Source organism: Pseudonaja textilis, chromosome 3 (genome assembly GCF_049901715.1).
Source record: "Pseudonaja textilis isolate UNSWEBS1 chromosome 3, rPseTex1.2, whole genome shotgun sequence".
NCBI classification, from domain to species: Eukaryota; Metazoa; Chordata; class Lepidosauria; order Squamata; family Elapidae; genus Pseudonaja; species Pseudonaja textilis.
In genome coordinates, this window is record NC_141992.1 from 197,881,096 (window position 1) to 197,897,016 (window position 15,921).

A 15,921-nucleotide genomic window follows, 5' to 3' on the forward strand; every position below is an offset into this window, starting at 1 on the left:
GCTCAAAATGAGGGTCAGACGCAGAGAATTGTACGATCTCCCCACCAACTAAAATTCCATTATATCCCCCACCTCACTATTTCTCCCCTTGCCCTCTCCCTATGCATATTTTGATGCTTTGGGTTGACTGATTGAGCTGATAACCCTTTTGCTAAAGACACTTGATATAGCTCCAAGTACAACGGGGCTTAAGAGAGATGTGCACCTGTCTCTGTTTATTTAAGGCAAACATTGCACCCCATACCAAATTATTGTATTATTTGTATCGTCTCTATTAGCGTGCCTCCAGGAATAAGCCATGAACAGGAACGTGGCATTCTCTCCTTCGGGTCCTTGTTAAAAAGGTTCACAGTTACAACACAACCATATTTGTATTCCAGGTAGTATTTTTTGACGCTAAATGGCTGGGTATTTGGGTTTTTACGGTTAGTGTTAGATCAATCGTGCACTTTCTATTCTTCAGGCAGGAGACCTCTGATTCTGGATCCCTAAATTCTTTTTCAGCGTCCCTCCATTTTCATCTTGGAAAGACTGCCCAATGCAATGAGCTGTATAGAAACAAAAATCAGGGCTTCACAAGAAAGAGGTTTTGTGTCAAGGAAAGCATGTTGTGTTATAGACAAACGCTGCAAATCCCAAGGAAGCAGGTGAGCTAATAGCAATAACAATAGCACTTATATACCGCTTTATAGTGCTTTATAATCCTCTCTAAGTGGTTTACAGACTCAGCCTCTGGCCGAAACAATTTGTGTCCTCATTTTACCCATCTGGAAGAATGGCAGACTGAGTCAACCTTGAGCCTGGTGAGATTCAATCTGCCAGGTTGCCGGCAGCTGGTTGCAGCAGACGTAGCTTGCAGTACTGCACTCTAACCACTGAGCCACCGATGTTCTATGGTAATAATAATCATCATCATCATCATCATCATCATCATCATCATCATCATCATCTTTATAATAATATAGGCCTGGAAGATTCTCTTTCTTCCCTGGTTCTCTGGGTTTTCTCACAGCATTAAGAAGTTGTTTTCCTCTGATGAAAGAATTTCTGGGACCCCCACTTCATTCTCCCACCTCCCTTTTGGTGTCTGACAAAAGACAATGACCTGGTTACGTTTCTAATGGTCAGTGTAGGTATCTCTGAGGAGAAATTGGAGATTGCCCTGGAAATCAGTTTGATTACAGGTTTTGAATGTCCCTGACCCACAACATCAGCAGCAACACATTGTGTTTGTGACATAAAACTTACTCCACATAGCTTATGCGCATATTGACCCACTGTTTTCCTTGCGAATTTTAGGAGTGGACTCCTGCACTGCTTGGGGTTAGAAAAAAATAGTTCTCTCGGGCTTCTCCATGCTTCCAATATTCTTGATTCTGTAGATGAAGTTGAAACTTATCTAAGAAGTTTGTAGACCCAGAGGAGGAAATTCAGAAGCCTACATTTGTTGAGTGGTGACTGAATACAGTCCTGAGAAACTTCCTTAGTTTTCTTCGGAGTGAAGCTGCTTGATGCCAGCCACCCTGGAACAGAACCTGGATCTTCCTTTGCATCTTTTTTGCATCCTGGTCTGGAAAATTTTCCTCTTCCTCTGGATCTCTGCATTTTCTTACAGCCCTAAATAATCTGTGTATCAGTTGTATCTTGTGAATAGGTTAATCCGCAGGATAGTTTTAGAGAGAACTTCTCGTGCTCCGGATCTGTTCGTGTCTCTTGAAGGAAGGCAGATGCACAGTTGCAACCTGAGAGGTAGGAAGTACAACTTTTTTTAAAAAAAGGAAGGTGCTGAACTTTGCAGAGAGATATTTTGTTTAATTTTGCATTATGTATAATCTTGTATAAATACAGGAAGAGATGCCGGTTGTCCAGGTGCCCAGGTTTTGTCTGCAGAATAGAAGGGTCTTCCTTGAAGTCGGGGAATGGTTGGTCCTTCACCTGATCTGAGCTGGCTTCCGTTTTGGTGTCGGGGCAAAGAGGCCACACCCCCTGGCCTCCCCCTTTCTCCTGAATCTTCCTATGCTTCTCTCTAGATATCCTAAATATACAGCCCCACCCCCCACCCCCATCTCAAAGGGGTATAAATAAGTGTCTGCTTCCACCCTGGGCTACACTTTGCAGGCTGCAGAGAAGATCGCAAGATGAAAACTCTGCTGCTGACCTTGGTGGTGGTGACAATCGTGTGCCTGGACTTAGGTAAGGCCACCAAACTTTGATCTTGGGTGGCAATCAAACCCCCCCAAAAGGGGCAGAGTAAGGGGGGGGTATTCAAGGAAGTTGTGGTCCGTTTTTGGGGTGGGACGTTCTCACTGTTCTGGTCTGCACAAGGAGGAAGCCTTGGGGGGAGAAGAGGAGGTCTCCGTTTGGAGAGAAGCCCATGGCTGAGACAGGGGCTGTTCCAGGCTGGCATTCTGGGGTAGACCGCCTCTGAAAGTAGAGGTTCCTTTGCGTAGTGAGCTCTGCCGTGGGATTACTCCAGGGAAGGAATGCGATGAAAAAGGTTTCCGCTCACCTGTCTCTGGCTTTGCCACCCTTCAGTATTTGGGATGGTACGGCCAACGGGGACCAGTGATGCTTCCTTCAAGTCAAGCATGGAGATTCCTCAACATCAGCCGGTGAAGCGGCATAAAACCCGAAGTGTTATAGCTGTTTGTAATGACCCAAGGAAGCGAAGAAACTAATACTCCTTCCTCCCATCTTCCCCACAGCAACAACCCTGTGAGGTAGGATGGGCAGAGAGAGGGTGAATAGTCCAAAGTTGCTAAGTTGCCTTTTATGCCCAAAGTGGGACTAGAACTCACTGTCTCCTGGGGTTCGGCCCAGAGTCCCCCAGGTGGCTTTCATGCCTAAGGTGGGACTGGAACTCAGGTTTCCTATTTCTAGACCCTTTGATCTTTCTAGGGAAATTTTCACAGCTGAGCTTAGCGTGAAAAGATCTATCGTCTAATAGGTAATAAGATTAGAAGATCAGAAAAATAAATATCAAAGTAATATTAATATATATTATATCTTTCATCCAGGATACACCAGGACATGCTTCAAAACACCTTATGTTAAATCTGAGCCTTGTCCACCTGGGCAGGAGGTATGCTACACAAAGACTTGGTGTGATGGTTTTTGTAAGTACAGTTCTTGTCTTCACTCCCAGTTTTTTTTCTTCTTGATCCCAGACTAGAGCTCCCAAATGCGCCTGAGAACTGGAGGTCACTGAGGACCCGTCTGTGCCCTGCCTGGGTTCCCCTCAGGTCACATCCTGTTGCCGGACACCCTAAGCAATGCGAGGAAAGGGGGGTCTTGGACTGGGGTGCCCCATCTTTCTCAGCAACAGCCCAGACGGGAGGGGGAAACCTTCTTTAGAGAAAGGGGGAGGGAAATGCTGGGAGAGCTGCAGGTTTGTTCAGGAATTGAGGGAAACCGGATGAAGCCATGAAACATCCAAGAAAGGTGCCATTGCCCCTCAGTCATGTCGAAACAGGAGACTCCCCCAGAAATCTCTTCTTCATTCATTTACTCCCGAGTTTTGAGTAGAGGAGGAAGGAGTTCTGCCTTCCTCATGCGACGGAGAGCATGAATGTGTTCAGTGTGGCTTTACCAGTTTGTTCAGCAACAGCCACAGGTCTGTTCTTTGCTATTTTTTAAATAATCATTCTGCTTTGTAGGTTCCATCAGAGGAAGGGTAATCGAACTGGGATGTGCTGCTACTTGCCCTCCAGCAGGGCCAAAAGAGGATATTACCTGTTGCTCAGAAGACAATTGCAACCCACATCCGTAACAGAAACTTCATTGAGTGTTGCTCTCATCTATCATGGACCATCCTTGAAAATTTATGCTTGTGGCCTTTACCGCAGGTGGTCCCTCATCCCCGTCTCCCCTGCTGTCTTTGACATCTCAACATCTTTCCCTTTTCTCTCATTCTCTCAGTTTCCTTCTGCTAGTTCTGTAGTTTGAGAATCGAATAAAACTCAGCATTCAATTCAAGTGTTTTGATTTTTTAACCCCCCTCCCCTCAAAACATCCCTTTCACGAAACCCACAGATAAAGAGTTTTTCTCCAGGTTTCAGCAGGCAGTGAGGCTGGGATGAGCAGGATTCGGTCCGATCCCTGTTGAATCATGGCTTGGATTGCCTAACGGGTAATAATCTGACATTCGGACAGGGTAAAGAAAGAGGAGAAACCCACAACCGAGTCTTTCCTCAGGAAAACCTTCCACTTCAAAGCCTCCTGTTATGTCTTTGGAACTGGTTGGAGTCCCCAACCAGGTCCGCTGTTTGAGCGGGAGCACCAGCTGCTCCCATTGGCTGGCTCCGCTTGACAGTCGGCTATAAAGCCGGCTGTCGGGCAGAGCCAGCCCGTTGTCGCCAGCTAACCTGCTAGTTAGAAGGCAGATGCGGCAACCCTTTATTCCCTGTAATAAAGCCTGTTCGTGTTCACTCTGGCTCTTGCCTCGCCCTTCCATCGCTCTACAACACTGGCGACGAGTGATGGGATGTGATCAAGGCTAGCCAGACGTGTTTTTCAAAAGAGCTGTGGTCACTGAAGAGCGAAGCCACGGGCGCTGAAGCAACAGCCGCCAACGCTCACAAAGAGCGCGAATTTCAAAAAGCCTCTGTGGCTTTTGAGCATTAGTCACTGAAAGCGAAGCCACGGGCGCTGTAGCCGCCGCCGGGCGCTCACAAAGAGCGCAAATTCAAAGAGCCTCCATAGCCTAGAGAGACAGTCACCGCCACGCTCTTCTAAGAGCGAATTTCAAAATACGACTGAAGAAGACGAACCCTGCATCTTCAAAATGAACGCTAATCCAGCATTCCCACCATTCAAGCCAACCGAGGAAACGTGGGACTCATACAAAAATCGTTTCAGCCATTTCCTTGATGCCATCGGTTTAGCAGACGCCGCTGAACACAGGAAGAAATCTACTTCCTCAGCTATTGTGGGACTGCAGTTTTTGACACCGCTACAGCACTAGTCGCCTCGCTATCAGAAGCGTGGCACTGTGGGATGAACTCCAAGAAATCCTCTCCAACCACTACTCGCCAAAGCCATCTCAGATAGCCAGGAGATTCGCCCAGAATTAGGAAACAGGCAGAGGGTGAGTCAATCAACGAGTATATGGCAGCTCTGAGGACAGCTGCCTTGCAGTGTGGGTTCAAAGATTATCTAGAAGACATGTTATTGGACCAGATCGTCTGTGGGGTCAGGGACCTGAGGCTCCAAAGACGGTTGCTAGCAAAAAGGACTTGAACCTAGCTCTTGCCATAGAGGAAGCCCAAGCTGCTGAGCTCTCTGCCCAATCAGCAGCTGAAATTCAAGGTACTCCGTTAAAGCCCAGCAGTTCCACCATCCATTCAGAGGAAGTGCTCAGTGATGAAGACCCCACAGACTCACCAGAGACATTAAACCGTCTTAAGCAACAGAAGCCTTCACAGGTAGGAGCGGGCAGAGAAACAACTTCGCCCCAGACAACCTTCCATTTGCCTAACTCATGCGGAGGCTCCCACTCGAGGGCATCCTGCAGGTTTAAGAACGCCATCTGCCTAAATTGCCAAAAGAAGGGTCACCTCGCTAGAGTCTGCCAAGCAGGGCATACCTTGCCTCAGAGACCTCCACCACCTTCTAACTCCCAAAGGCAAGTGGAGGACTGCTATACCTGCTACCACGCTTAACCATACTTCCCAGACTCCCAATAAAATTAAAATTTCTATTTCTTTAGAAGGTAAACCCTGCAGGATGGAGGTAGACACGGGATCGGCACTGTCAATCATCTCCTGGGATACCCTAAAGAAGATCCATCCCAGACTGTCGAAGAAGCAGCTACAGAGATGCCACCTGACACTGCGGGACTACCAGGGCAAGAACATCCCTGTCCTCGGGAAAGGCAAGTTTTTAGTTCAATTCCAAGCCTTTAAAGGCCATTTGCCTTTAGTGGTTGTTAATGGTGCCCTCCCAGTCTGTTGGGGCTAGATTGGTTCCCCTCCCTCGGCCTTAGTGTAACTGGGATCCATGCTGTCTCAACTCTGACGAGATGCACTATTTTCAGATTATTCTGATGTGTTTAGCAGCTGAGCTGGGTTGCTATTCTGGCACCCCCATCTCCTTCTCTGTGGACCCCCAGGCAATTCCTCTGCGCCTTAAGCCGTGCAGGGTACCTTTCGCCATCCGTCCCAAGTTAGACGCGAGAACTAGATAAGCTACTAAAGCAAGGGGTGTTAGAACCAACTGATTTTGCCAAATGGGAGACCCCATAGTCACCCCACTCAAGAAAGATGGCAGTTTAAGAATCTGCGCAGACTATAAAACCACCTCAACCGCTACCTGCAGGTCACGCATACCCTGTCCCTGTTATTCAGCACCTGTTACATACCTTCGAACCCGGCACCATTTTCGCCAGTTAGATATGTCCCAGGCATACCAACAGTTCCTGTTGATGATCAGACAGCTGAATTACAAACCATAGTCACACATAGAGGGGCATTCAGGTGTAAACGCCTCCAATTCAAGCGTGAAGCGTAGCCCCGGTATATTCCAATCACTCATGGAAAGGATTCTCCAGGGTCTCCCAGGGGTTGTCCTTATTTCGATGACATCTTAGTCTCAGCAATTGACAGACCTCAGCTCATACAGAGGGTCAGAGCGGTTCTAGAGAAGTTTAGGCAGCATGGCCTCAAACTTAAAAGGGAGAAGTGCGCCATCGCCACTAGGCAAGTGGACTTTCTGGGATATAGGATAGACGCCTCTGGCATCCACCCAATCGAATCCAAGGTAAAGGCCATCCATGAGGCACCAACACCAACTAACAAGACGGAGCTCCAAGCTTTTCTGGGGCTACTAAACTTTTACGCCTCATTTCTCCTGCACAAAGCATCTATCGCTGAACCCTTACACAGGCTGTTAGACAAAGAATCTTCTGGCATTGGGGACCCAAAGAAGACCATGCTTTCAAAGCAGTCAAACTTACTTACATCGGATGCAGTTTTAATTCAATTTGATCAACGACTCCCCTGGTCCTAGCTGCTGATGCATCCCCTTTGGGATTGGGGCTGTCCTAAGCCACAGACTTCCCAACGGTTCCGAGGCGCCAATTGCCTTTTCTCTAGGACCTCTCTATGGCAGAAAGGAACTACAGTCAAATAGATAAAGAGGCCCTGGCTGCGGTGGCTGCAGTTAAAAGTTTCACGAATTTTTGTTCGGGCACCATTTTGAACTTGTAACTGACCATAAACCTCTCCTGGGACTCTTATCAGGGGATAAGCAAACCCCGCAGGTACTATCACCTAGAATGACCAGATGGACCTTGTTCCTGGCCGCTTACTCATTCAAGTTGGTGCATCGACCTGGCAAAAACTTGAGTCACGCCGATGCCCTTAGTCGCTGCCCCTACCAGTCCCAGTCGAAGAACCAGCACCGGTTCACGCCATTTTTGAAGTTAATGAACTTAAATTACCAGTTACAGCCGAGGACATTGCTGCGCACTCAAAAAGACAAGATAATTGCCCAGGTTCTGGACTGGGTGGGAAGGGGGTGGCCGGAAACTCAAGGTACCGTTGACTTTGCTCCTTTTAAAACCCGTCAGCAGGAACTATCAAGCTACAGGGATGTCTGCTGTGGGGTACAGGGTAGTCATCCCAGCCACTCTTCGTGTACCCATCCTGAAGGTGCTTCACGAGGGCCACCCGGGCATCGTAAGGATGAAGGCTCTGGCCTGCAGCTACGTTTGGTGGCCCGGCATGGATGCCCAAATCGCCAGCTGGGTAAGCTCATGCCAACCTTGCCAAGAAACCAGGGCTGCCCCACCAGCTGCCACGCCCACCAGGTGGGAGAGCGCTAGTGCCCCTTGGTCCCGCCTGCACATCGACCTGGCTGGACCGGTGCATGGCAGGACCTTCTTAGTGGTTGTGGACTCCTACTCCAAGTGGATAGACCTGGCCCTGCTACCCTCGACTACCACCCAAGCGATAGTTAAGGCTCTGACCTGCTTATTCGCTACCCATGGACTCCCTGACACGCTGGTGTCTGACAATGGCCCGCAGTTCACGTCATGTGAGTTCAGTATGTACGTTGCTAACTTGGGCATCCGACACATCCTTACAGCTCCTTTTCACCCCGCTAGCAACGGGATGGCTGAGAGGGCAGTCAGGTCAGCCAAGGAGGCACTCGCCAGGTTTGGCCAGGAAAACTGTCACTCTAAACTGTCACGTTACCTTCTGAGCCAACATACGACGCCATGCACCACTACTAATAAATCCCCTGCCGAACTCTTGATGGGGAGATGCCTTAGGACCACCCTGGACAGGTTGCACCCCCACTACTGCCCAGACGCCCCTTTAGGGTCTGACAGTCTGGTCAGGGACTTTGTTCCGCATGACCTGGTGTACGCCAGGAATTATGCAGGGTATCCTTTGTGGGTACCTGGTCAAGTCGTATCGGTCACAGGTCCGAGATCCTACAGGGTCCTCCTGGAAGATGGACGCCTGTGGCAGAGACACGTGGACCAACTCAGAAGGCGATGGAGAGGTGCGACCGTTACGGCCCAACCCAACCTTCCAGCACCAGGGGCTCCCTGCCGGTGCCAATCTGCTCAGACGGAAGCTCCCTGCGGGACCCGGTCTACCCCGTCGACCAGGAGAGTTTGCTGGAGGACCCGAGTTCCCGGCCAGAGTCACTGAACCAACAGCCCAGCGAACCTGTTTGCCAACCGGACCTAGCGACTCGCCCAGGTCAGCCCGAACTGGGGACTTACCGAACTTGCAGAACACTACACCTGACCAAGCCCATTCCCCAACAACCTCCGCAGGTGTTTCCCGGGACAAGGACTTGGCGCCAGCCAGCAGTTTACCCGGGTTGTGACGTTCTGGTCGCCAGCGCAGACAACCGACTTACCTAAAGGACTACGCATGTCCCAAGCTGGGGAAAGGAGTGTTATGTCTTTGGAACTGGTTGGAGTCCCCAACCAGGTCCGCTGTTTGAGCGGGAGCACCAGCCGCTCCCATTGGCTGGCTCCGTTTGACAGTCGGCTATAAAAGCCGGCTGTCGGGCAGAGCCAGCCCGTTGTCGCCAGCTAACCTGCTAGTTAGAAGGCAGATGCGGCAACCCTTTATTCCCTGTAATAAAGCCTGTTTGTGTTCACTCTGGCTCTTGCCTCGTCCTTCCATCGCTCTACAACACCTCCCGTTCTTCTCTCTGGGGAAAGCTGAGGGGAAGAGGAAGATGCCTTGAAAGAGAGGAGGGGGATTTGGGGGGAAGGATGGCAGGCCTCTTCTCCATTTTGCCTACCTGTGTGTTTTATCATACATGCTTGACAAACAAAATAAATAAAATGAAATAAATAAAATGTGAGCATGATGTAATGTATATTATGCATATAATAAACATATTTTGTTGTTCCCATTGTTGTAGGGTAAGAACATTCAACTTCATAAGTGTATTTTTCTCATAATAAGCTTCAAGTCTTCTAACCTCTCAAATTGTTAGTGTGCCTCTTACTTCTTTCTACAAACATGGCCTTGTTTGAGCAGATCTGAGCATGAGGGGTTCTCCCCCAAACCAGTCGGTGGATTTGAGTCTTGAGTTCCAAATGTCAGGATAGGCACAGATGAGAGACAGAAGGTTCATCAGACCTGGTAGTAAAGTTTCTCCAAAAAAACTATCAGCAGGTGCATCAGGACAGATAATGCCAACAGAGGTGTGGAGTCCAGTTGGTGCAAAATGCAGTGGCCTGCGTGGTTTTGTGCAGATCCCGGTATGCACACATATCACATCTCCTGCGGGGGCTGTCTTGGTTGCTGATTTGCATCTGGGTGCAATTCAAGGTGCTGGTTGTCACCTTTAAAGCCCTTCATAGCTTGGGACCAGGTGATCTGAGGGATCATCTCTTGCCACTCACCTCTACGCAACTCACCTGGGTGGGGAGGCAGGGAAGGTTGCAAGTCCCATTTCCCTAGTGGGGTACAAGTGGTGGGACTCAGGAGAAGGGCCTTCTCCACGGTGGCCCCGTCTCTCTGGAACATCATCCCCCAGAGATTAGAAGGGCTCCCACTCTAGCACTCTTCCAGAAGGGCTGTGAGATCCTTTCTTGAACCCCAGCTGGGGAAGGAATTCACCCTTAAATTCAAAATTGGTCAATGTGAGCCATCGGGTAGGAGATACAGAAGTATAGCCAGCTGCATGAACAAGTTGAAGAAGAGTTTCTCCCCATGGGCTGTCAGACTTCTGAACGGAAGATAACTTCAGGTCAAGGTAGTATGATAAGACTTGCAGGGCCAGCATGCTGTGCAACAAGGTCACATAGTGTAATAAGATTGGGACTGGGTTAGGGACTCCTGTCTTCAGTGGGAGTTGATTTGGGGAGGTGCACGAAGGGAGGCTAAGCCACTCTCGTTGTACACATGTTGTACTCTGACAATAAAAATAATAATAATAATTCCCAGGGTGGCCCTGGGAATCATTATTTCCATTTCAACTGATCTTATCGAATGCAGCACTGGCAGGTCTACATTAAAAATATACAAAGGAAAATGTTTCCTGATTGCAATTGTTGGTCAACCGAGAGGAACGACTGGGAAGGACAGAGAAGTGGTGTCGCTCTATTCTTCTCTCAGCCTTTCAAGGGACAGATCAGGGCCCCGGGCCTTGAGTTTGACATCCCCGGTTTAGTTAGTTAGTATAGTTTCAGAGTGGTTTGAGTTGCTTCCTGGCTCTTTATTTTTACTCTTCCTCGCTGTCCTTATTGCTGATGTACAACAGTCATAATTGAGAAAAAAAGAAAAGTGGCCTAAGTTTATTGGTTGCATGGAAACATTTCACATTGTACTTTAACTGGTCAATAAACACAGATTATTCCCATTTCAACTGATCTTATCGAATGCAGCACTGGCAGGTCTACATTAAAAATATACAAAGGAAAATGTTTCCTGATTGCAATTGTTGGTCAACCGAGAGGAACAACTGGGAAGGACAGAGAAGTGGTGTCACTCTATTCTTATCTCGTGAAAATCGGGCACCTTTCTGGTGAAGGGATAGGAAGAAAAATGTTAAATTCAGGAACTCAGTGAACAAGCTGACAAAAAGAAAGCATTCGGATTTTCTTTCCAGAACCTAAATCTGCAGAGTTGCCACAGGTGCTCATTTCGTTTCACAAAAGCTTTCTTTTTCTTTTTTTTTTTTGGCCTCTGATCTGTATGATTAGTGAGCCATCAAGCATTTCTGGAAGATGAGGGTCCAAAGGAACAACACAAGAGTATAAAGAACACCCACAACTCAACCATTGAAGCAGGGTTAAGCAGAAAAAAATATGCAGATACGTATTTTAAAAAAAAGCAGTCATCAATAGTTTCTTTTTTAAAAGATGCGCGGCCCAGCATTGCTGTGACAGGAATAAAAGTATTCCAGACTTCCCTAGGGGATAAAAGGCAAATATTGGTGATAGGAGATTCAGTTCTCAAGTGAATAAAAACTATAGTCTGTAGACCAGACATCCAATTTAGAGAGGTATATAAGAGGTGGTACTCAGCAGGCTCTGACCAGTTTTGGAGAACCGGTAGCGGAAATTTTGAATAGTTCAGAGAACAAGAAAATACCACCTCTGACTGGCCCTGCCAACCCCATCTATTCTCTGCCTCCCATTGAGTCCCGGCTGATCAGCTGGGTCATCTTTTGTTGCCCCACACAGGAGAACGGAACTGGAAAGCAGGTTAGTGGGGTGGGGAGGAAATGGAGATTTTGCCGTAACCTTCCCCCATGAGTGGGGAGGGAATGGGGATTTTACAGTATCCTTCCCCTGGAGTGGGATGGGAGTGGAGATTTTGCAGTATCGTTCCCCTGCCATGCCCACCAAGCCATGCCCACAGAACTGGTAGTAAAATATTTTTAATCCCATCCCTGGATATATTGTCTCCCTGGTGCAATTATCAAAGATGTGGCTGAGAACCTTACTAAAATAATCGACCCCATGGAAAACTACCCTTTTCTTCTCCGACACATGGGAACCAATGACACTAAAAACAACAACAAGAGAGTACAAACAGCTAGGGAAGAAAGTTAAAGAATTGGGAGCATAAGTGGTGGTGTCATCGATACTTCCAAAAAAGGGGCAACATCCAATGCCACCACCACCAAGGCCATAAAAGCAGCCCTTTCATCTTACCATCTTCTCTGCAGCCTGCAAAATATAGTCCGGGATGGCAACAGGCATGTATTTATACCCTTCTAAGATGTTGTTCTTGGGTTGGAGTGGAGGCTGGATATCAAGGATTAAGAGAGAAGAATTGGGAGAGCCAGGGGAGAAAGAAAGAATGGGGGAGGGGTTTGTGGTATCTTTTTCCCTCTGGCACGAAACCGTTTGAGACCTAACGAAGCATCAACCTGTTGTGGCCCATCAGCTGCCAGCAGAGCTATTTGCAGAGTCCGGTGAGGAGAAGGTGGAGGGAGGGCCAGGCCTAGCTTCGGAGCCTTTGAAAGGTTCTGATAATGAAATAGCGTCAGAGGCTTAGGCAGAGCCGGGGTCTTCCAACCATCCCCCGGCGGAGAGGCAGCTGTCTTTGGAGCCTGAGATGACTGAGGGACAGGAACAGATGGGTCCCATAGAGAGGAGAGGAGAGCAAAGGAAATCAATAAGCTGGCTCTCGGGGGAAAGCAGACACAGATGCTAGCCAGCCCCTCCCTGGCTGGGAAACAAATAGGAGGGGTTTGAGAGGGGCCAGTTGTCATAGACAACCGTTCGTTTCTAGTACACAGGAAGCAATTTAGATTCCTTGGCTAAACCCAGGTTTGTTGGGACTAGTTATATAGTTTGTTTATCCCTGTGAATAAAAGACTGTTACTATCCTGTTATAAAAAGAGGGTTGTTTGACTCCTGAGTAAAAGGCTTATTATTATTTGTTTAGGCTGGGTCAGAACACAACCCTTCCCTGTCTTCAAGGCAAACACTACGACTCTGTGAGCAAAACATGAGCACCCGGCAGTCAGCATATCTTCCTGTATGCCTACAAAGATTGCACAATCTCAACATCAAAGTCTGCTTGTCATTATATCTCACTCTATTATTAAACCCATAACGAGGTAAGCTCCTTCAGCCACTGAATGAATAAACTGCTCTACGTATTTCCGCTACTTCCTAGAGACCTTCGAAGCAGCGGTGGGATTCAAATGTGTTTCCTACCGGTTCAGTGGGCGTGGCAGGGGAAGGATACTGTAAAAATCGCCAGTCTACTCATAATTTCCGCTACTGGTTCTTCAGAACTGGTCAGAACCTGCTGAATACCACCTCTGCTTGGAAGTCCTTTAGTCTAACCCTTGCTCTAGCAAGAGAGCCTATACCAGGGGTGTCCAACCTTGGCAACTTTAAGACTTGTGGACTTCAACTCCCAGAATTCCTCAGCCAGCTTTGCTATTGACTGTACTATTGACAAAAGCTTTGCTGGCTGAGGAATTCTGGGAGTTGAAGTCCACAAGTCTTAAAGTTGCCAAGGTTGGACACCCCTGGCCTATACCATTCTGGACAAATGGTTGTCCAATCTCTTCTTAAAAACCTCCAGAGATGGAGCACCTGCAACTTCTGAAGGCAACTTCTGTTCCCTTGATTGAGTGTTCTCACTGCCAGAAAATTTGTGCTTAGTTCTAAGTTGGGTCTCTCTTTAACAAACTTCCATCCACGACTTCTTGACTCGAGATGAATATGTGTGCTTACATTACCTGTTGCTTATGCGTTAGTCTCTCCTTCCTATCCATGGAGATTCTTAATCATCCCAGTCATGGTTGTTCCAGAAGGCTACCGGACTTCCTTGTTGTTGTTTTTTAAATATTTAGCTTCTCATCCAAGGACCTTCTTCAGTTCTAACTGGCTGGTGGGCAAAGGAAGGATTTATATTCTTTTGGAGTCATCTAGTTGTTAGCACTCTGAGAGTTGGTCTTTAAAGAAAAGAAGCAAAGAAAGTTGTTTGTTCAAAGAAAAAAAGCAAGAAAGTCCAGTTGCTTTTTGGAAGTCAACCCCGAAGGTGACATATGTGTAGCCATATTTTATTGTAGCCTTTGCCTATTGTTTTTCTTAGCTTTCTTTAGGTTTTCTGCAAAGGAATTTAATCGCGCTTCAAGTTCTCCACATTCTAGCGGCAGGAAGGCGGGGTGTGATGACCCACAAAGGCACGGCACAAAGGCAACACAGTCAGATAATCAGTAGGAGTCCAGGGGTGGGATTCAATTTTTTTAACAACCGGTTCTGTAGGCGTGGCTTAGTTGGTGGGAGTGGCTTGATGATAATGTTACTGGCTGGGCATGGCCAACTCAACATCACTCACCTCTCCTGGCCTCTTGTGACTGTGGGGATGTTGCAATAGTCGTAAGTGTGAAAAATGGTTATAAGTCACTTTTTTCAGTGCCATTGTAACTTTGAATGATTGCTCCATATAAGCAAAGTACCAGCAAAGGAGGGGAAAAAAACTCCGGAGAAGTTCCAGAGACAGGAAGTCTAGTCCTGCCAAGAATGTAAAAAGGGTTAACAGAGAGGCAGTTTCTGTAAGCAACACCAGAATGTTTCCTTCCTGCCTTCCTTACAGGATTAGGCCTGTAATTTCTTCTAACAACCGGTTCTCTGAACTGTTTAGAATGTTAACAACCGGTTCTAGCGAATAGGTGCGAACTGGTAGAATCCCACCTCTGTAGAAGTCCCTTTATTAGTTCTAACTTTGCCCCCAAGGTCCAGGTTACCTTCTGGATAGAGAAAAAAATCTTCCAGGAACAACCTTTGACTGCAGAGAATTAAGCCCAAAACATGATCAACACAAACTGTAACGATGAATCCAATCAAACCAAACTGAGGTAATTAGTTTGGCAGGGCAGGAGCAAGAATTCCAGATGTGAAGGCATGGTTAAACTCACATGGTTGGGAAGACGCCATGAACACAGATAAGCAAAGACAACACAGGATAAAGTCATGTTTTCTCCCAGCAGCTGCCACAGTCAGCATTCAGTTCTTTTAAACTTTCATTCCCAGGTGTGGCTAATGAAGGGAATCAGGGCCCTTTCCTCCCCTGTAAGCCATGCAACCCATGTTGCTCTCTTCAGTTCCTCTGCTCTGACCAGCTGGGTTTGCCCTTCCCCAGTTTCATCTACAGCCAATGGAGCCACATTCCTGCTCCCTGTCGGCTGTTTATCTTCCTCCTCAGATTCAGATTCTGACAGGGACATGACAGGGGGTTGTAGAGATGAGGGGGAATATTATGACAAGTTGGCATTCCTTCCTGTGGGAACTGAGAAGGTGCCTGCAGCCGGAGGAAGGTGGCATTTGGAGTCCTCAGACTGATGGACTGAGAACTGATTGGAGATTGCGACTCTGGGAGAAATTTCAAACGTTTGCTTTTTACTGAGTGTAATTTCAAAGTCTGGTCAGAGTCAGAATTGCACCAAGACCTTGCTAATTTGATATGTTCCTAATTAACAGATTTCAAAGAAAAATGGATGTCTTGGACTTTTATTCTGGAGACATCTTGGAACCTTGACAGGGGTATACATAGCAGAACATCCATTTGTAAGCTGGGGTCTCTTTCAATATTCTTTGGAAGGGGTCCCTCTTGCACGTGCCATCTAACAAACACTTGCTTCCTGCTTTGGATTCCATATTGCTCTTCCATAACCACTCCACTTGTAGAATTGAACACAGGTTCCTAAATTTCATTGAGGGGCCAACTATCCCTCTGAGCAGTGAGGCATCCCAAGGGGATCAGGAAAGAGTTGGCCCATAACCCGTGGCTTGCTTGTAACCTCCCCGCTTGAAGCTCCTGCTGCCTTAAGAAAGTTCAGAACATTTTCCAAGTTCCATCTCATCCTGGGCACCGTTTTTTGTTTTGTTTTTGGAACTATTACTATCTGGCAGACAGTACAGGATAATAATAAAAACAAGGACAAATAGGCTGAAAAACAGCTTCTATCCCAGGG

At 47.5% G+C, this 15,921-nt stretch overlaps 1 protein-coding gene and 1 long non-coding RNA gene across 2 annotated transcripts; one reads left to right on the top strand and one right to left on the bottom strand.

Annotated features, from left to right (window-relative positions):
* The first annotated feature begins 2,033 nt into the window (after window positions 1-2,033).
* LOC148126490 (long neurotoxin LlLong-like) lies at window positions 2,034-3,970 on the top strand. The gene is given in 3 exon segments (XM_087931820.1): window positions 2,034-2,193; window positions 3,018-3,116; window positions 3,657-3,970. Coding segments are annotated over 3 exon segments (315 nt in total). The 5' UTR covers window positions 2,034-2,138; the 3' UTR covers window positions 3,818-3,970.
* On the bottom strand, window positions 3,657-9,269 carry LOC148126491 (uncharacterized). The gene is made up of 2 exons (XR_015743334.1): window positions 9,160-9,269; window positions 3,657-4,215 (listed from the first exon to the last, which is right to left on the bottom strand). It is a non-coding gene; the product is annotated as an uncharacterized LOC148126491 (long non-coding RNA).
* Window positions 9,270-15,921: the final 6,652 nt, after the last annotated feature.